This window comes from Pseudonaja textilis, unplaced genomic scaffold (assembly GCF_049901715.1).
Source record: "Pseudonaja textilis isolate UNSWEBS1 unplaced genomic scaffold, rPseTex1.2 PTEXCTG65, whole genome shotgun sequence".
In the NCBI taxonomy this organism is placed as follows: domain Eukaryota; kingdom Metazoa; phylum Chordata; class Lepidosauria; order Squamata; family Elapidae; genus Pseudonaja; species Pseudonaja textilis.
The window spans coordinates 35,613-56,778 of record NW_028262829.1 but is presented as its reverse complement, the minus strand read 5'-3'; the positions used below and the strand labels follow the sequence as shown (position 1 = coordinate 56,778).

Genomic DNA, 21,166 nt, shown 5'->3' with positions numbered 1-21,166 from the left:
TGTTATTTTTATCACAGAATAACAGAGTTGGAAGAGGCGTTGGATGTCTTCTAGTACAACCCCTGTTGAAGCAGGATGTGATGACCTAGGACGTGGCACAAAGGGAACCCAGCCAGAATAATAAGTAGGGGTTTCTTTATTAGCTCCAACTTTCTCCCCAATATCTCAGTTACAATCCGGTCTGGAGAAAAACTCTCCCAGGAACCTGCAACAGCCTTTCCAGTCCAAAAGATTATAAACAGAAAACTTTTCAGACAAATGAACCAAATGCCTCTTCCAAACTGCTTCTCCTTTAAGCTCCCTCCCCAGATGTGCCTTGTGAAGGGAATCAGGACCCTTTCCTCCCCTGTAAGCCATGCAACCCACATTGCTCTCTTCTCTGTTCCTCCCTGCGTGCCCTAGGATGAAGAAAGGGTGGGCCTGGGTCTTCCTCTGAATTCCCTCTCCCTTGTTCTACCTCTCCCCTGCTCTGCCCAACTGGATTTTGCCCTTCCCCAGTTGCTTCCACAACCAACAGAGCTACACTCCCACTCCCTGTCAGCTGTTCATTTTCCTCCTCGGATTCAGATTCCGACGGGGGGCATGACACTGGAGACCCCATACCGTTTCAGACAAGGGGTTATATGATGCTTTTCAATCTTTTTCCTTGAGCTAATAATAAACCTGAAAATCCATTTATTTGCTGGACTGTTCACTCTTCAATTGAAAAAAATCAATTAAAAAAAAATAACACGGCAAAAATCAGGCTTTAATTGTAGGTTGTTCAATTCTTGACTTTGGTACTGGACAAAAAACCGTCAAGGTATGTCCAATATTTTAGCTTTTGAGTGAAGAATTGTTCTTGTCTTGCCAGATATAATAAATATATAATATACAGGTAGCCCTCAACGTATGACCACAATTGAGCCCAAAATTTAGGTTGTTAAGTGAGAAAAGTGTCCCATTTTATGACTTTTCTCACCACAATTTGTTAAGTGAATGACTGCAGTTCTTAAAATTAGTAACACGGATGTTAAGTGAATCCGGTTTCCCCATTGACTTTGCTTCTCAGAAGGTCACAGATGCGAATCACATGACTCTGGGACTACTGTGACCGTCATAAATGTGAACCACTTGTCAAGCATTTGAATGTAAATCACGTGATCCTGAGGGATGCTGCATCGGTCGTAAGTGTGAAAACTGCTCATAAGTCCTTTTTTTTCAGTGCCATTGTAACTTTGAACAGTCACTAAATGAACCGTTGTAAGTCGAGGACTAGCTGTAGTTAATATATACAAAGAGTAAACTTTGTTTTTTATGTTTTTTATTACAATATTGTGGGGCCACATTAATGGTTGTCCAGGGCCTTACATGGACCATAGGCCATGGGTTGGACATGCTTGCTTTAGACTGTTATGCTGGAAGATTCCCTTTCTCCAAGAGAAGGGCATTGCCTGAGATCCCATTTGCTCTAACAGAGAGGTCAGAAACTGGATTTCAAAAGAGCAGAAAAGGAATCGATCCAAACCCGGTCCCAGATTTTCCCTTTCAAGGCTGCAGGAGGCCCAATCAAGGATGTCCCGCCCAGTAGTAGTATTCTACCAGTTCTGCCCAGTGGTGGGATTCAACCGGTGTTACTACCGGTTTGGTGCCTATGTTTTGCTTCCTGCACATGCACACCAGACACGTGCTGCATGTGTGTGTAAACAAACCTGTAGCTGTGCCGCCAGGACAGCTGAAAAGCGCTGCGTGCAGGTGAGCAGCGTTTGGAAAGCCTCTTTTTTCCTGCTTTTTCAACCTCAGCTGTGCCATGCAAAGCAGCTCAGGTTGAAAAAACATAAAAGACAGGTAAGAGCCCAGGCAGGCAGGTGAGCCAAATAGCAGCAAACACAGAACCGATTCTATGCCTGCTGCTCTTCAGAGCTGGGCAGAACCGGTAGCATCCCATCCCTGGTTTTGCCTGGTTCTGCCGAGCTGGTAGCGGCAATGAGCAGTGGAGACCAAACTGGTTCTCTCCACCACTTTGCTGTTGGGCCCACCTGTCTGCCCGGGCTCCCATACTCACCTTTATCCCCTGCTTTTGAAGCACAGCTGCTTTGCGTGGCCTAGCAGAGTGCTGTGTGACAGCTGCTGAAGCGACCGGGAGAGTGCCGGCTTGCAGGAGGTGAGTTAGAACACCTCTACGCCTGTGCAAAGTGGGCGTTTGTCGTGCATGCGCACCAAAGTGTGTGCACATGCACCGAGTGCACGCACTGAGTCCCGCCCACTGAACTGGTGGTAAAACTTCTTGAATCCCACCACTGATCCTACCACTTTCTCCTCAATCCTCTTTCTAACCACTAGAGAAATGATTCGGCGTTTACCTGCTCCAAATGGCAGAAATTCTTCTCTCTTCCTAAAATTTCCCTCTTTGTCCAAAAAATGGTTTGGATTGAATTCTTCAGGACTCTCCCATTGCTTGGGATCCAGAAGAACTGAATGGAAATCTGCAATGATGAAAGTATCCTGTAGGGAAGACAATTGACAAGGCTTAGGCAACTCAATTTTAGCTTTTGACTACCATTACACTTCTCTTAGGCCAGGGGTCGGCAACCTGTGGCTCTGGATCTGCATGCTGCTCTTTCACCCCCCTGCTGCAGCTCCAGAACTGAACCAGGCTGATCCCACTACTGGCTGGCCCCTCCCCTCCCCGTCACTCCTCGTCTGGCCTGAAAAGGTAAGGTGACTGTGAGGATGGAGACTCGCTCCAGTACATTTGCACTCAAGGCAGCCCTCGCCTCTTGCCAGGCTCGGAGTTGTAAGCCGTGAGCAGGAAGCACTGTGGTGGAGAGAAATGGAGGGGATGATTCTCCAGTGCCTAATCTCTTGCTGTGTCTTGTGGGTGCTTCTTCCGGCCCTTTTTGGTGCTGGAGTGCCTTGGTTGCTCAAGGAGACATGCAACCTGCTCTCTGCCCTGAGACACTGGCCTGACCCGGTCGTGGTCAAAGCCGCTGCTGTTGCCGCATCCGTGGGCTGCCTGCTCCTCTCACAGTGCCCTGCGCAGCACAGTAAAATTTAGTGTGCTTCACATTGGGGAAAATGGGGACCCCTCCTCCTTCTGGAGCCCATTAGAATATGGAGCCACGGACTTGCAGTTTGCAGGCCTTCGGCAGCAGGCAGGAATCCACGATCATGCGTGGTTTCTGCCTGGGCTCGCCGCTGGAGTACCCCGAGCCAGCTGGCTTCGGGGCTAAGCCACCCCATAGAAGTGGTGAAGACGGGGAGACCCAGCAAGGTCGAAGGGAGCTGCATCTCTCCTCCTCAGCTGGCTAAACTCCCTTTCCCAAAGGCGGTAAGAGCGGCGGTCAGAAATGGCTGCCTAAAAGAAGCACTCAGCAGGAAAAGAAAGTGCAGGAGGAAGTTAAGAAGTGAAAGTTTTTGGCTGACCGGGACAAAAAGTAACAACTAAGGTACCCTGGAATTTAAATTTTGCAAAAGGTACATCGCTCCCAAAGAAGAGTCGGAAGCAGCAAACGAAAGTAAAAAGGGAAAGTTTTTTTTTTTTCTTCACTCTCCTTCCTCATGCTGACAATGAGAAGATCTGAATAAAGAAATCAGAAAAATCCACTTTGGCACCAACAGGTAATTAAACTGGAAAAATAATTAAATGCCAAAGGGACAATAAAGATTTCTGAACACTAAAAAACTCTTTTTTTGCTATAAGTGGGAAGGGAGAGGAAAAGAATAAGAGCAGTACTTGGAAGGAGGAGACTGCTTGGAATTCAAAAGAATTTAAAGTTAAATCTTAACAAGACTTCTAAAGGATACGTTTTAACTGGATCTTTGCAACTAAATAGTAACCCCAAGAAGAGAAAGTGAACAATGAAGAAAGTGTTAAAAGAAACAGCTTGTGTGTATTTGGATTGTTTGGTGACTTTGGGACTTTTGGAAATCATATTTGAATGACTAAAAACAATTGGGTGGTTGTTTAAAAAAAACCCTCTGCAATGGCATCACCTCTGGATGAACTGGATGAACTGAAAAACAAATTTAAAAAATATGAAGAAGAGGAACAAGAAGGGAAAGGCTCCTTTGGTTCAATTTTTCAACTCTTAGAAATGGCGATTGGTATCTACAAGAAACAAGAAAAGACTGCACAAGAAGAAGATTGGGACAAAGAAGAAGCCATTTTTAATGAACAAGTAATTCTATCTGGGGAAGAAAAGGGAAAGGGGGGGAAAGAGAATGGAGAATCTAAGACCTAAATAAACAGCGAAAAAAGGGAAAAATAGTGTGAAAAGGGGATATAATGTTGGAAAGGAACAGAAAAGGGGAATACAGAAGAGGGAAATGGAGGTGGAGAGACAGGGGGGTAAAAAGGGGAGAGAGAGGAAAGGGAAGAAGGAAGGGAAGAGAAGTTACAAAGGTCTGGAGCAAGATGTAAAGAAACAGGATTTATTCAGAGACAATGGGTGAAAATTTAACCGAAAAAGGGATTCTGTAAAAGTACATAAGATTGTATTGTTATATTTGTAATAGAAATAATGTTAGAAAATTGGAAATAACATATGATTAAAAAGTGGAATAAAATAGTTAGTGTAATTTAGTGAAACTTTTGTGAACAAAATAAATGAAATGAAATAAATGAGAGAATTGAACTAGGAAGGAATGGAAACATTTTAACTACTCAACATTTTATAAAATATAAGTGAAGTGGGAGGGAAGTAATTATGGAAAGTTTATAAGTGTTTCCATAGAAGTATGATACTTATTTGAAAAGTAATGTGTAAAATGTTCAAGATTTAAATGAATATTAATATTAATGATAGAATTGGTATGGATTGTTGTTTTAATTATGTTATATATTTATAATTTTTTCTTTTCTTAAAATACATTGTATAGTTTTAGAATGTACCAAGCAGAATCCGAAAAGAAGTTATGTATTATATTAAGTGTTATAATTTTAGGGGAAAGATATAAAGGCGTCATACTCCAATCAGTGATCACAGGAGAAATTTTGCTTAGTGAGAAAAGATAATAGACAGCTGAAACAGGACAGACAAAGAATGTAAGTATGATGATTTGAATTGAGATGAAATAAATAAAATAAAATTAAGAAAGTTGAAAGAGGGGAGAAGTTATATAGAAAATGTAGAATGGTAATAAAATATGGAAAGGAATATAAAAATGAGCATGAATTTGAATTTGTGTCTGCACGAAGAGATGAAACCCAGGATCAGGCTGCTTTCAAAAAAGATGTTTTATGTTTTTATGTTCTATGTTTTGTTTGTTTATGTTTGTTTTTTAAAAAAATCAATAAAATTTTCAAAAAAAAAAAGAATATGGAGCCACAATGCGACCGTACCCCACTCACCCCTGGAGAGAGAGAGAGAGAGACAAGAGAGACAGACACACACATACACAGAGAAATAGACAGACAGAGAGACAGACAGACAGACACACACACACAAAGAGACAAGAGACATAGAGCAAGAGATGAGACAAAGACACAAAGAGAGACACATCCAGAGATAGATAGTTAAAGAGAGAGAGAGAGAGAGACAAAAACACACAGAAAGAGAGAGAGAGAGAAATAAAGAGAGAGAGAGAGAGAGAGAGAGAAAGAGAGTGAGTGAGAGTGAGTGAGTGAAAGTGAAAGAGAGACAGACAGAGAGAGGGAAAGAGAGACAGAGAAACAAACAGAGAGAAATAGATACAGAAAGAGACACACACACACAGAAAGAGAGAGACAGAGAGAGAGAGAGACAGAGAAGAGACAAGAGACATACAGAGAGAGAAGAGATAGCCACACACACACAGAGACACACATGGAGATAGTTAGACACAGAGAGACAGACACACAGAGAGAGACAAAGACACACATACACAGAGAAAGAGAGACAGAGAGAGAGGGAAAGAGAGACAGAGACATAGAGAGAAAAGTGAACAACATTTTTACAGAACTATAAATATATTGAGGCCTTTGAGGCAAGTGGTTGAGAGGCGATTTCATAAATACAATACACTAGAGTATTTTTATACATAGCATAAAGGTAAAAAACCATCTATGCAGTGTTATCTTCATTTTAAATGTGAAAAGGGTTATATGCAGGGGTGGGATACAACAGGGTTAACTACCAGTTCGGGATTTACAAGTATCCCTGCCCGCTGTGAGCCGCGTGCCTGTTAATCGTCATTAGCACACTGTGTGCTGAGAAGCAGCCTTTGAAACAGCCCTCTTTTCCTGCCTTTTTAACTGCAGCTGTGCCCCGTTCAGCAGCTGAAGTTGAAAAATCAGGAAATAAAGATCAGGGAAGAGCCCAGGTGGGTGGGTGGGCAAAAACATCAGTTCTATGCTGCTCTTCAGAGCTACCGGTTCTACAGAGGGGGACAGAACCGGTAGAAACCCACCCCTGGTTATGTGGCTCCTGGTGTTTTCTATGGGAAACAGTTCTTTGAATGTTTAAGGTTGCTGGCCCCTGACTTAGGTGACAAACTAACATTGCTTCTCTGAATTTGGTGGGGCTAGTTCCTTCTCAAAGGCCACCCAAACAACTCCACTGTTAATATGATTTTAGATATGCTGGAAGCTCCCCCGCTCGCCATCCCAGTAGAATGAAATATTTTGGGAAATATTAAAAAAAAGGAAGATTAGACTATTTCCCCTAAAAGAGAAATAGGAAAAAAGTCTTAAGGGAGGCAGAAACCAGCAACATTTGCCCTGCCCCCAGGCAGAAACTGAGGAGGCCAACTTTTAGAAATGCTGATTTGGTCACCCATTCAAGACGGGATATTTCAAAGCTCCTTCCAGCAAACTTGGACAGCTAACGAAGGCAGAAGGGTAGGATTAGAAAAGCAGCCCCTCACCCAAGATCCAACACAGGACCAAAGCCATTAGCCACAATAGGAATTGCCCAACGCCCTTTCACAACACAAGCCCCTTCATTGCACCCCCTCCCAGAGCAGTTCAAACGTCAAAGTCACAGAAACCTATAAAGATCCATCCACTCATTCAACCGTTTGGTCAGCTGTTCCAGAATCACATGTGGTTGGTGATTCTGCCTCATCCATCCTTCCTAACAGATAATCGGAGTTGGAAGGGACCTTGAAGGTCATCTAGTCCAACCCCCCCGCCCAAGCAACCCCTGCTTTAGAGAATAGCTTGACCCCTCCTCCTCCTTTCTGTGGCAGCCCCTCAAATATTGGAAGACCTCTGTGATGCCACCCCTGGTCCTTCTCTTCCCTAGACTAGCCATGCCCAGTTCCTATAACCATTCTTCATAAGTTTTAGTCTCCAGGCCCCTAAAGTCCTCCTTTCCAATCAGCCTCCAGCCTCCATTTTGCTTTTCTCTCAGCTTGGACCTGGATATTTCCTCCAACAGATGCTTCTGCATGAAGACAATCAACCTGTCAATCAATATATCAACCAGAATAGAGCTGGAAGTGACCTTAGAGGTCATCTAGACCAACCCCCTGCTCAAGCAGGAGACCCTATACCACTCCAGACAATTGCCTGTCCAGTATTTTCTTAAAAGCCTCCAGTGATGGAGCATCCACAACTTCTGAAGGCAAGCAGTTCCACTGGTTAATAGAGAAGAAAGAATGGATGTGTGATTACGTATAAGCATATATGTAAATTATAAGGTTCCTTGTTTGTTGATGTTTTTTTGTGTGTGTGTGTGAAAGGATTATGTGCCTCTGCATAATACAAGAAGTTGCTCTAAGGATTTATGCCATAAAGTGGGAATTTTTAATGTTCATTTCATTTGATGGAACGAAGCCATCTTGATCCTCAAGTCCAGATAAGGAACAATGGATGGAAACTGATCAAGGAGAGATTCAACCTGGAAATAAGGAGACATTTTCTGACGGGGAGAACATGGAACCCCATGGAACAGAAGTTGCCTTCAGAAGTTGTGGGAGCTTCATCCCTGGAGGCTTTCAAGAAGAGCCTGGACTGCCCTCTGTCAGAAATGGTGTACGGTCCCCTGCTTGGGTGGCGGGGTGGACTAGATGGCCTACAAGGTCCCTTCCAACTCTGTTATTTTGTTATCTGTTCTCTTACCTTTGGAATAGAAAGGCCAAACATGTTTACATTTTTCACTGTTTTCCTGGGAACACCAAACAGTAAGACGTATTTTGAACGCAAAATTTCATGAAGGACGGCGTGAGTATAAGGCAATTTCCATCGGTCTTCATAACAGATTGTGTCAGAGGAACCCAATACAGTTTCGATTTCTTTGTAGACTTTATCTGGGTGAAACATTAGAAAAGGGTATTATTGCATTTGAACTCAAATAAACCACTCTATTATAGAGGGAGTTAGGGGAGATCCTTTAGGACTGTCCTGCCCGTGGTGGAGACTGACTCTGAGGGAGAGGAGGAACAGCCAACAGGGAGTGGAAGGGTGGCTCCAGAGGTTGTGGAGGAGGCTGGGGAAGGGCAGAGGCCGGCTCAGCAGTCAGAGGAGGACCCAGGTCCATCCTCTATCCATCCTAGGGCAAGCAGGGAGGAGAGGATCAGGGTAAAACGTGGTCTACTCGGGAAGAGAGGGCTATGATCCTCTTCATGGGTTGCAGGTGTAAGATCTGCATAAGAGTTTGGACTTGGTGGGCGTGGCAGGGGAAGGATACTGTAAAATCCCCATTCCGTCCCCACCCCACTAACCTACTTTCCAGCTCTGTTCTCCTGTGCAGGGCAACAAAAAAAGACCCAGCTGATCAGCTGGGACTCGGGAGGCAGAGAATAGATGGGGGCAGGACCAGTCAGAGGCGGTATTTGCCGGTTCTCCGAACTATTCAAAATTTCCACTACCGGTTCTCCAGAACTGGTCAGAACCTGCTGAATACCATCTCTGGCATAATCACTGTGCATGACCTTCTTAAACAGTACCGAAAAAACAAGGCGCATAAGATCCCCACTCCCATCATCTCACCAAGACCTTCCAAAAAATGGGAGGGGAGATCTGGAATTGGGGATTTCCTTGTTCAGATGTTATCTTGCATCCTTCTAGGTGAGTCTGGGCAGAGGGGACATTCAGCTCTATGATGGTTGACATGTACTCCTCAACTTACGGCCACAAGTCCCCAAGTTCTATTGTTAAGTGAGACATTTTGTTAATTTGTTAAGAAAGGCCCAATTTTATGACATCTCTTGTTGAGTGAATTGATAAGTTAGTAACCCAGTTGTTAAGTGAATCTGGCTTCCCCATTTGCGTTTGCTTGCCAGAGGGTTGCAAAAGGTGATCATGTGACCTTGGAACACAGCAACGGTCATAAGTGAGAACCAATTGCCAAGAATCTGAATTTTGATCACATGGCTATGGGGTGGCTCTTAAGGTTGCAACTGTCAAAAAATGGTCTTAAGTCCCTTTTTTTCAGTGCTGTTGTAAGTTTGAATGATCACCAAGTGAACTGTTTTAAGTTGAGGATTGCTGTGTTTAGTCTTATTTCCTGGACGAGCCAGAACTACCCTTTTTCTTACCTTGGATGTCTGGATAAGCGACCATGAGTAACAAAGCCCATTGCAGAAAGCTTCCTGTGGTTTCTGTCCCAGCAACAAAAAATTCTATAATGCAATGAGCCATGTTTTCATTATCGAAGGTTGAGTTGGGCTCGCTCTGTTTCTAACAAAAGGAGAGATGTTTTAGTTAGAATTATTTATTACTTTGCTGCCTTTGAGTTAGTCTTGACTCTTGGAGATTGCTTGACTAGTCCCTGAATTTTCTTGGCTAGATGTCAGGAAGTGATTTGTCATTGCCTGTGTTGGAAGAAATCTCCCTGGTTTGTTCCCCAGATGGGAAGTAGTCACCAGCGCTGAGAAGGAATAGACACAGAAGCCAGCTGCCAGAAAGTGGGATTCTTTTAATCAGGAAGGCAAGAAGAAATAGTGACCTAGCTCAAACGTTCCTGGCTAGCAAGCAGATTGGGGAGTTCTACCGGTTTGGCCCGATTCTGGCATACCGGTAGAACTGAAGATCAGCGGAGACCGAACCAGTTCTCTGTGAGGAGCTACTGTTGGGCTCACCCGCCCACCCAGGTTCTCATACTGACCTTTATTCTCTGCTTTTGAAGCGCAGCTGCTTTGAGCGGCACAGCAGATTGCTGCGCGTCAGTTGCTGAAGCTACAGGGAGAGTGCAGGATTGCAGGAGGTGAGTAGGAAAGCCTCTGCACGTGTGCAAAGTGCGCCTTTGGCACATGTGCACGCACGCAAAGTGCACCCACCAAACCATGCCCACTGAACCGGTGGCAACCTACCCACCACTGAGGCAAACCCATACCTTCTTATACTTGATTTTCCTTTGAAGCTCCTACAGCTTTATGGGTTTTGATGTGCCTTTAGTTCAGGGCTGTCAAACTCCCGACCCATGGGCCAGATGCATCACATGCTGGCCACGCTGATGCTTGGTTTAGTGAAGCGGGGGGGTTACACAGTTACGACATGAGTTTGACACCCCTGCTCTAACTGAAGTGATTGCCCTTGGTTTTTGTTTTCCTGGGTTAATCCTGGTCCAAGGTCTTTTGTTATTTTCCTATCCTAGGGGTTAATCCTGTAAAGGAGGCAGAAAAGAGGAGTTCTGGTGTGCTTTAGTTGAGTTATTTTTAGCCTGATCCCACTTAACTTTATGGCTCTATTCAAGTGTTTCCAGGCTGCATTTTGTGGTCAGGTTTTGTTATTTCTTTGTAACAGCCAGTTAATGGCTTTTGGCAGAATGCCCAGACTTTCAATTAACTCTGGCTGGGACTTTCGTTTTAGGCTTTCTTAAAGCGGAAGGGCTGTTTTAAGTTTTTGGCACTGCTTTAGTGGTTCCTGGCACTGTCTTTTTGGGGTGTACTTCTCACACCTGCTTCCTAGATCTGAAATAGAATGGCTGCCCCCAAAACCACCCAGCTGGCTTTATGTTGTTGAAAGGAAAATCCATCTGGTTCAGTTCCAAACTGAGTGAAAGACACTGAAAACAACATAGAGGCTGGTTGGAAAGAAAGGTTTATTGATGAAGCAGAATGACCAGGGTTCTGGGGCAGTTGATCTGGGGTTTGATGAGTACATGGATTCGTATCAGTTTCAGAGATGCTGCTGGGGGGGTTGTGCAATGTCTGACATGCCCTTAGGAAATTGTGCAATGTAGTGAGCTCTGTGTCTTCTGCTAATGATAGTGGGTTAATCCTATTGTGTCCTAAATGGTCATGTCCTTTTCTTAGAATTTGGGTGGAGGAGAATGTAAATTTTTAATTCCATCGCCTGGAGGTGAAGCTCTTTTGCTTCGAAATAGGCTGGCCCAATCTTTCTTAATGGGCACAAAATATCTGCCAGGGACTATTAAGAAAGACTGAGACTTCTTTCTGTCTTTAAGAGCATGTTTCTCCATTTCTCCTTTAGGGAAATATAATATTCTGCCTTTTTAATATTTCCCAAAATATTTCATTCTTCTAGGAGGGAGCAGGAAATTTCCGCAATGTCTAATGCAGGACTCAAACTCACAGTTTGCTGGTTTCTTACCTTATATCTTAACCACTGCACTGAACTGGCTCTTTTAATTAGAATTTGGTTTGTGCGACATCTAAATTTTTCCCAAAATGGAACATTCCATTCACTTTTTCGCTAGACCTTACCAATCCAGCTGTTCTGTTTCAAAATAAAGGCTAATTTCTCAGAAGCGAATCCTATACATTAGAAGTAGTTTATGGAACACGAGACTGTTTCAGCAGTGAAAATAGTAGATGGCAGTGCTTATAAGTTTGTAGTTGCATCTATGGTATACTCTATGTCTTTTCTCTGAATAAAGTTTCCTGCTTCTTTGCTGCAGTTAAGCAGAATAGCACATGGGGACTGTGCACTATCTGTTCTGTAGGGCTTTATACAGAATTTCTAACAGGTTCTTATCTTTTAATTAATTTACAAGAAGCCAAGAACCTAAACTCCACGCAAATTCCATTTGCTTGTGTGGGAAGCACCTAAGGAGCTTCTGGGTTGAAAGGATTAGCCGGTGACATCACTATTGCCCAGAGGATGCCTGGATGGCAGCTCCTTTCATGACCCCATTAATGTACCCACTGAAGTGGTATCTATCAATCTACTTGTTGGAGTGCTGGAGCTCACCTGGCACATAGCGGCACTCAAATGCAGGCTTGTTGATTGTCAATCGAGCACCCAAACCACGTGAGCCACTGTGTACCTCTAGTAAATTCCATTGATCATATATGTTAGGACTTTTAATAAGGATTTCTAAACAGATCATCTTTCTTTTTCTCTCTCCCTCCCTTCATCTATGATGCTCTTGTAGATACTGGGTGCAAGTAAAGATGTGCCTTTTTTTGGAATTGGAAAAGTTTCTAGTCCAGAACGCCTCCAGTTAGGACTTTAAGAGGTTTTACAGATTTCTCAGAGCACTTTGTCTGCTGGTTGTCCCGCTTTAATTTCCCCCCAAATTGTAACTGATGTAGATTTTTTTACAAAAGAATTATTATATGTCCAGCTTTCAAATAAATGTTCATTCGATTGAAATGAGAATATCCATCCCACAGGGATTTCCTGATACGTGAATGGATAGCAGAATATGAATGATAGTATTAAAGTTAATTGAACTTAAAAGAAGGTGTGTCTGTGTGCATATAAATAAATAAACAGGCAGTCTTTAACTCAGGCCAAGAACTTGAATAGGTCTAACTGAATTGTTCTCAAAGGCTCAAAAAATCCTCTTGACATATCTGTGGATCCCAGCAGGCATGACTAAAATTCCCAGAAGGATCCTTTCTTTTCTTTTTTTCTTTTAATGACCCCGTAATCCCTTGCATCAGGGTGGAGTCATGGCAACTGAATGGAGCTGAGTGTTTACTGGCCCGGATGCCCCTCCAGTCTCCAATCCGGAGTTCGCAGTAGATATATTCTCATTGTGCCCAGAGGGAGAAATATCTGCCTCTACCTAGGATTGAACTCACAGTCTCCTGATTGTGAGATGAAAGCTCCACCTCTAGGCCAACTCCCTTACCTTTCTTATCTGGAGCAGATAAAGATCCAGGAAATCCTTCGGCTGACGCAGGGCAAGATCTTGGCTGTGTTTCTCTGTCTCTTCCCTTACAAGTGATATCCCTTTCTTAAGGGATGCTTGTATCTTCTGATGAGGTCCTGGAAGATGTTTCACTAGCCATGGAAACAATTCATAGAGCTACAGGAGAAGTAAACACAAAATCCTATCAGCTCCCTGATGAGTTAAGTCTCGAGCTCCAAGTTCGCTACGGAGCCCGTCAGCTCGCTGCGGAGCCTGTCTATTTGCCTCAGCTGCCGCCGGATCTGTGTTTTTCCTCCTATGTGCCGGTCAATGGTGTCGAGGATCGCGTTGTGATTACGTCAGCACGACACGCTCCTGTCGACTGTTGGACATATACTAGAGCTACTGCGGGGCCGAAGAGTAATCAATGGCTCCTTTGAAGAGTCAACGTGGCGCATCGTGATGAAGAGGGTTGGGGCACATATGTGTGATAGTTTAGACTTAATTTCAGATGTGGTGAAGGTGCCACAAGGTGGGGATCAGTTAGTGAGGGCCGGGATAGGCTAGGGATGTAGACGTGTTATAGAGTTAATAGCATTTGGGGATAATGAGTTAGGTGTGGCCAGAATTAGAACTGTGTGTAGGCCTGGGAATGGTGGGGTGTGTCTAATGATAATGGTAATAAAAGGAAAAGGAACAGACTCAATCCCAACACTAACCTTGCCTGGCTTTTAGCCTTTCTTGTCAGATAAGAGTATTAGTTGTTTGCTGATCTAATGAATAAACCATCATTGCACTACAGAGGAGCTGGAGTTTGTATTCATTTCAGGATAAATCTTCTATATTCAAGGACTGGCTGAGATTAGGTAATGCAGGTGGTCCTCGACTTACAACCAGGGGTGGGATTCAAATTTCTTAACAACCAGGTCTGTGGACATGACCTAATTTGTGGGTGTGGCTTGGTAGTCATGTGACTAGCTGGGTGTGGCTTGCTGACTGGGCATGGCTTGGTGGTCATGTGACTGGCTGGGTGTGGCTTGTATGTAAATATTATAAATATTTATCTAAATATTGATTTTTTTATTAAAAAAGGAACAACTTTTACCCAAAATCAGGCAAAGCAGGCAGGCAGATTGAGTTGCTCCCAGAATCACAGGTTCACTCAGAGATCTATCTTTCTGCAATCTGCTACCTGAGTCTGCACTGAAAAATAGAAGCTTCAGGCCTAAGGAAGGCTCAGCTCTGCTTTTAGATTAGCTAGAAAGCAAGAAATCCAACGATTTCCTGCTTTCTGGCTAATCTAAATCTCCTGGCACAGCAGAACAGCTGATGGTCAGGGAAAAGAAAAAAGAAAAATAGCAACTTACCAAACGCAGGCAAGTTTGATGGTGTGCATGCCAGGTAAGGAGTGAGTGGGTGGGGAGGGGAGGGGCCAGCCAGTGACGCAATTTTCCGGTTTTCCAAACTGCACCGAATCATAACCACCGGTTCTATAGAACCAGTCTGACCAGGTAGAATCCCACCCTTCCTTACAACAGTTCATTTAGTGACTGTGCAAAGCTTATCACCATTTCCCACATGTTCAACCCTTGCAAGATCTCCATGGTCTTGTGGTCAAAATTCAGGCGCTTGGCAACTGATTCCTATTTATGACGGCTGCAATGTCCCAGGGTCACCTGACCCCCTTTTGCAACCTTCCAACAAACAAAGTCAATGGGGAAGCCAGATTCACTGAACAACCGTGTTACTAACTTAACAACTGTGATGATTCACTTAACAACTGTGACAAGAAAGGTCATAAAATGGAGCAAAACTAACTGAACAAATGTCTCTCTTAACAACAGAAATGTTAGACTCAATTGTGCTTGTAAGCCGAGGACTACCTGTATTAGGGCTTCCAGATTGGGATTGGGGCAATTTGCCACAGCCAACTCGCTGCGGCCAACTCACCATGGCCAACTTACTGCAGGACAACTTGCCAACTTGCCACGGGACAATTTAACAGTTCTATTTAATTATTTAAAATAAATAAAAAATCTTTTAATGTTTCCATTCACATTTCATTCTGTCCCTCCTTTCACATCCTTTCTTTAATCATTCTATTCTACCATTGCTTTGGTATTAGTGTAACTCTTGTTCCACAGCGAGTTGTCCCACAGTGAGTTGGCCGTGGCAAGTGGGCCATGGCGAGTTGTTCATGGCAAATTGTCATAGACCCTTCCAGACCTGAGCTGCATGACAAAGACAACTACTGGAGGCCAGTAAAATATTCTTGTAGTGGTCCTCACTTTTTAACCCAGTTCTGCATTGGATATTGAAATGGCGTAAATAACAAGAAGAACATCTCTGGTATTTTGAAAGTAATGTCACACTAGCTCCTGCTGTAGTTACACCTATGTCTTATTAGTCTAACTCCTGTGATTTAGAAGTAGACTCTAAGAGCCACACAGATCACTAATTGGCCCAGAAGGGCAGTTTCACTGAGGTTTCATAGAATTTAGGATACCCTGACACCATTTTTACTGGTTAACCATTTTCTAAATTCTGTTTAAAATTAGGGCTAGACCTTCCAAAGTTCCTCAGTTTTGATTGACCATAATATCTTAAGAATTGCTTTCTCCCTTCTGAAACTCTGGTTTATGTCTTGTTAGAACTGTTTCTTGGTTTGTTAGATTTTGGTGCTGCTCTTTTCTTCTAGGAGTTTAAGTGGACATCCTTAGCAGTCCCTCCTCCCATTTTTCAAACCATCCGTCCATCCATCCATCTATCCATCCATCCAACCAACCAATCAACCATCCATCCATCCATCCATCCATTCATCCATCCATCCATCCCTCCATCCTTCCAACCAACCATCCATCCATCCAGTCAACCAACCAATCAACTAACCATCCAGCCATCCAACCAACCAACCAACCAACCAACCAACCAACCAGCAAAAGGCTGATCTCGAGACTTCCAGTTGAACTTCCATAAAGTATCAGAAGGTGAATTTCAACTTGCTCTTCTTGAAGTTCAACCCTATATGTATAACGCCTTAATTTTCTAACACATTTGCTCAGTCACAAAACAGAAACTTTCTTATATGGTTTCTAAACATTCTTTTCATTGTAGCTCTATATCAAATGTTCAGTGGGAAAGGAGGAGAGGTTTCTGAAAAGCTGTTCCAAATCTCTGGCTGACACGTTAAGTGACCTACGACCATTGGACTCTCCTTACATTACTGATGAAAAATAATCAATCCATAAAATAAACAAGTAGGAACAATTTAACTTTGGAAAGCAAAGTGGAGGCTAACACTGGGCTTTTTTCTCCAAGAACAGATTATAGTATTAACTTATAAACTGGAATTAGTTCATGTATCTGCGTAAATTAAAACTTTGGTCTACTTACCAAGATGTATTAACCACATGACTACGGTGGTCTTCAGAGTGCTAATAAGAGACTTAGAAAGTTCTAAGGGACTCAATAAGAAAATGATTACTCACCAATAAGAAAGTGGAACCTCCAAATTTCATATAATTATTAATGTCATCTAATATCATTTGGAACTTTGTGTCTTCAGGAGGAAACCAGTATCCAAAAGTAATGAGGCAAATCATACTACAGACTGAATTATTGATGGATGAGAAAGGATCAACTGGCTGCCCTGTAAATGAAATTACACATTATCATCTTAACAACATGCCAGCTTGGAGGAGCAGGACTTCATGATCTGGTCAGATTAACAGAGTTGGAAGGGACCTTGTAGGTCATCTGGTCTAACCCCCCACCCACCCTAGCAGGAGATCCAACACCATTTTTGACAAATCAAAGCAGTCCAATCTCTTCTTGAAAGTCTCCAGGGATGAAGCTCCCACAACTTCTGAAGTGAATGAATTAATTTAGGATTAGAGGACACTGAATCCTGCAAGTTCATCCCAGTCTCCAAACCATTCCTACCTTTTGTGCATGCAAAGAACTCCACCAACCGATGTGCCATCTCTTCTAGTTTACGTTCCATGTCTGGCTTTCCCAGTCCCAACAGGCGGAGAGCCCTTACAGCAAAATGTCTTTGCTGTTTCCAGGTGTGACCGTTCGAAAATGCAATCCCTGAGAAATCAATGTGAGAGTCATTAAAAAAAAAAAGAATCCCCATAAGCATGACTTACAAGTTCTGCAAATAATTGCAGTGCATGAAGCAACTGGATAATTATCTGAAAGGTCTTGCAAGACCCCTTTGTTCTTAGTTTCCCTTGCCCTCTTTCCCACTTTCACTCACACACCGTGTCTGCTCTTCCCCATATCTACCAAAGAGGGGGCCCAGGACAGGGGTGTCAAACTCAATTTCATTGAGGGCCACATCAGGGCTGTGGTTGACCTGGAGGGGCTGGGCGGGCATGGCTGACTGGGTGGGTGTGGTCAACTAGTTGGGCATAGCCATGTTGATGCGACTCATTGGGCATGGCCAACTGGGTGGGTTTGGCCAGCTTGACACCATTCCCCAATCTGCTGGCGTGTTTCCTCTTCATGCTGGGTGGACTGGGCTGATGCCACACTGGGCCAATATTTCCTCTTCGCTTTGGGTAGACTGGGCTGAAGCAACAAGGGCCGGCCCCTTACATTTTCCAAGATGGCCCCGCAAGTCAGATGCGATCACATCATGGGCCATATCCAGCCCACAGGCCTTGTGTTTGACACACCTGGTCTAGGACAACTCTCCATCGGGGTGGGTTTCTACCGCTTCTCTCCATGTCTGTAGAACTGGCAGCTCTAAAGAGCAGCAGACATAGAACCGGTTCTATATCTGCTCATGTTTTTGCCCACCCGCCCACCTGGGCTCTTACCTGAGCTTTATTTCCTGATTTTTTAACTTCAGCTGCCGAACAAGGCACAGCTGCAGTTTAAAAAGCAGGAAAAGAGGGCTGTTTCAAAGGCTGCGTCTCTGCACACAGCATGCTGATGACGATTAACAGGTGCACAGCTCACAGCTGCTGCTGCTGCTGCTGTCTAACCTACATTTTTCTATCTTATTCTCCATAGCTACATCATTGCAGCCAACTCTCCATGGCCAATTCGCCATGGGATATGAGGGACACAACATCGAAGAAATGGTGGGATGGAGACATTAAAGAAAGGAGGCCAAAGGAAGGGACAGAGTGAAATGTGAATGACGAAAAATTAAAATATTTTTTAAAATTATTTGAAATCATTAATTCGAATAGTTGGATTGTGTGGCAGCAGTCAAAAAAGCCAATGCAATCCTAAGTTGAGGGATACAGTCAAGATCAAGAGAGGTACTAATTCCATGGTCTTTAGAGTTGCCAGCAGAAAGAATACTGCATCAGTTTTGGTTACCACATCCAGAAAAAGATGTTTTCAAAGATAGAAAAGTGCAGAGAAGAGCAACAGTATGATGAGGGACTGGAGGCTAAAATTCTAACTGGAGAGCGTGATTGATGACTCTTGGCTATGAATGTGTCCCATTGGAGAATATGTATTGTAATACACCCAATTGAGGAGCTGCCAGGGAGAGGTGGGGTGTCAAGCTATTTTCTAAAGCACCTGAAGGCCAGACAAGGAATAATGGGTGGAAAATGAACAAGGAGAGATTCGCTGGCATGTTTACTCCTAATAAATCTTCTCCAAAACTTTGGAAGTTGGCTCGAGACTCATGATTTAAATGAGGGTAACTGCCAGAGCCTTGGCATTCTGTATTGAAGGGGTTTTATCTGGTGTTGGACAAGATGACCTACAAGGTCCCTTCCAACTCTGTTAATCTTGATCTATTAAAATGCCTTTCTGAAGTCCAAGTAAATTCTATCCGTAGAATTTCTCTGTTCCCTTAACTTTGTCTCACTGTCAAAGACTGTAATAAGATTTGTCTGACGTGATTGTTTTTGACAAACCCATGTTGGCTTCTGGTTATGACTTTGTCTTCTTGTAAGTGTTCGCAAATTTGTTGCTTTGGGTGTTTCTTTTTTTTTTAATAAATTTTATTGAATTTACAATTAAAAAATAACACAACAACATTATATATGCAACAGAGAGAAGGGAAAGAGAGAGAGAGAGAGAGAAAAAAAGCCACTCGGTCATGCAACCGAAGAAGGAGAAAAAGAAGTATAAAAGAAAGAAAGAAAACAAAGAGACGGAAGAAAAAAGAAAATACGTTAAAACCAGACAGATATCCTTTTTGACAGTCTGCAAGATCCAATTCTCCTACCTTACTTTAAATATACACATCTTATCACTATTTATGCTTAAATTACCCATTTTTCATTGAACAGTTTATCTCTGATATAACCAATTATACCAAGCATTCCAATTATTATCAAATGCTGAAGACTATTTTTAAGAGCTATGGTTAAATTGTCCATTTCTGCGCAGTCACATATTTTCTGAATGACCAATTGATCTGTAGGTAAACAGGATGATTTCCAGCACTGGGCAAATGCTAATCTGGCCGCAGTTAGAATATGAATTATTATATATTTCGTCTTTTTAGGAAAATGTTTATCAGAGATCCCTAGTAGGAAGAACTCTGGTTTGAATTTGATTTGTTCTTTGGTTATCTCCTCCAGCCATTTTCTAATTTTTTGCCAGTATTTCTGGGCTTCTTTACAGGTCCACCACATATGAAAGTAGGTTCCCTCTAAGTTTTTACATTTCCAACATTTTGGACTAGAGTTTGGGTTCATTTTCGCCAACCTCGAAGGGGGTAAGTGCCATCTATATAACATTTTATACATATTTTCTTTATATGCCGCGGATTTCGTAATCTTAATGATTCTATTCCAGATCCTTTCCCATTCTGTTAATGTAATGCTTCTTCCAATATTCCTACTCCACATTATCATGTTCCCTTTCACTATCTCTTGCTCTAATTCTACCTCCAATAAATATTTATAAAATTTGGAGATATTCTTTTTATTTGATCCTAATAAGATTTTATCTAAGTGTTGTAATTTGTTATAGATTCCAAACTCTTTGATATCTTGTTTGTATCTACTATGGATTTGTATATATAACCACTGATCAATTTTAAATCCCTGTTCCTGTAAGTCCTGTCGAGTTCTTAATTTTCCTAAAGGGTCTAATAAATCTTTATATTTAGTCATTTTTGTTATATCCAAATTGTTGGGATGAACCATTGCCTCCATTGTTGAAAGCCAAATCGGAATTTTTAAATAATGTTTTTTGCATATTTTTTTCCAATTAGTTAATAGTGAATCTCTAATAAGATGTCTATGAAAGTATGCTCTATTTAACAAGTATCAGAGTTGGAAGGGACCTCTAGCCAACCACCTGCTGAGGCAAAAACCCCTATACTATTTTAGACAAATGGTTGTGCAATCTCTTCTTAAAAACATAATAAGTTGGCTGCCCAATAATATAATTCCCAGTTTGGAAGCGCTAGCCCACCTCTACTTTTTGCATCTTGTAAGGCCTTAATACTGATTCTAGCTTTTTTCCCTTGCCAAATAAATTTAAGATTAACAGAAATAAGACGAAATTACTGACTAAAAACCTAACAGAGAACCAGAGGAAAGAATTAGAAAAAACCATGGGGATACAGGCAACAAAAAAGGTCAAATATTTAGGCGTATGGTTAACACCACATAGTAACTCACTCAAAGAGAATAATTATGATAAACTGTTACAGCAAATTAAGAAAGATCTAGAATCTTGGAATAAGTTGCAGCTTTCTCTACTGGGCAGGATTGCCACAATCAAAATGAACATCTTACCAAAACTCCTTTACTTATTCCAGGCAATCCCAATAAAATTACCAAAAAATTTTTTTGATGATATAAATAAGGTTGCTTTGGGTGTTTCAAGAGTTTTCTTGTAAGACTGGGGGGTGAGGGTGGGGGGAATCTTCCAGCCATTCTGAATTTTATTCTGATGGTGCGCTTTGACAGATTTCAGGAGGGAAAGTTTCATTTGAGGTTCAGTAAAGTTCAATTCAAGTTTCATAAATTAAAATAAAAGCTAAATAAATTTGGGGCACTCCTTTAGCCTTGGAGCAGACAAAGAGAACAGCAATTGATTTACACAAACCTGCTGTCTGAACAGAAGCATTTCAGAACCAAATGACATGGCTACCAAGCACAGTTTCACATCCTGAAAAACAAACAGACATCCAAAGGCATCTCCCAGTCCCTTCCTTGAGCCTCACCATGCTTGAACTTAATATGGGGAAGAAATAATATTCTTCTTTTCTTACATTTCTCCACTTA

The 21,166-nt window shown here is 42.4% G+C and overlaps 1 protein-coding gene across 3 annotated transcripts in view; it reads right to left on the bottom strand.

The window, feature by feature from the left end:
- LOC148123777 (cytochrome P450 2J4-like) overlaps positions 1–21,166 on the bottom strand; it is a 32,297-nt gene that overhangs the window by 1,542 nt on the left and 9,589 nt on the right. The window contains exons 3-9 of one of the 3 annotated variants that reach the window (XM_087918825.1): positions 16,890–17,039; positions 16,436–16,596; positions 12,948–13,124; positions 9,442–9,583; positions 8,024–8,211; positions 2,343–2,484; positions 293–1,450 (exon numbers count right to left, since the gene is read on the bottom strand). In XM_087918825.1, coding sequence (XP_087774951.1) covers positions 1,347–1,450; positions 2,343–2,484; positions 8,024–8,211; positions 9,442–9,583; positions 12,948–13,124; positions 16,436–16,596; positions 16,890–17,039 — 1,064 coding nt within the window. In that variant the 3' untranslated portion in view covers positions 293–1,346. Of the gene's footprint in view, positions 1–292; positions 1,451–2,342; positions 2,485–8,023; positions 8,212–9,441; positions 9,584–12,947; positions 13,125–16,435; positions 16,597–16,889; positions 17,040–21,166 lie in introns of those variants that run through there. The other 2 variants (XM_087918823.1, XM_087918824.1) reach the window with 2 other exon arrangements.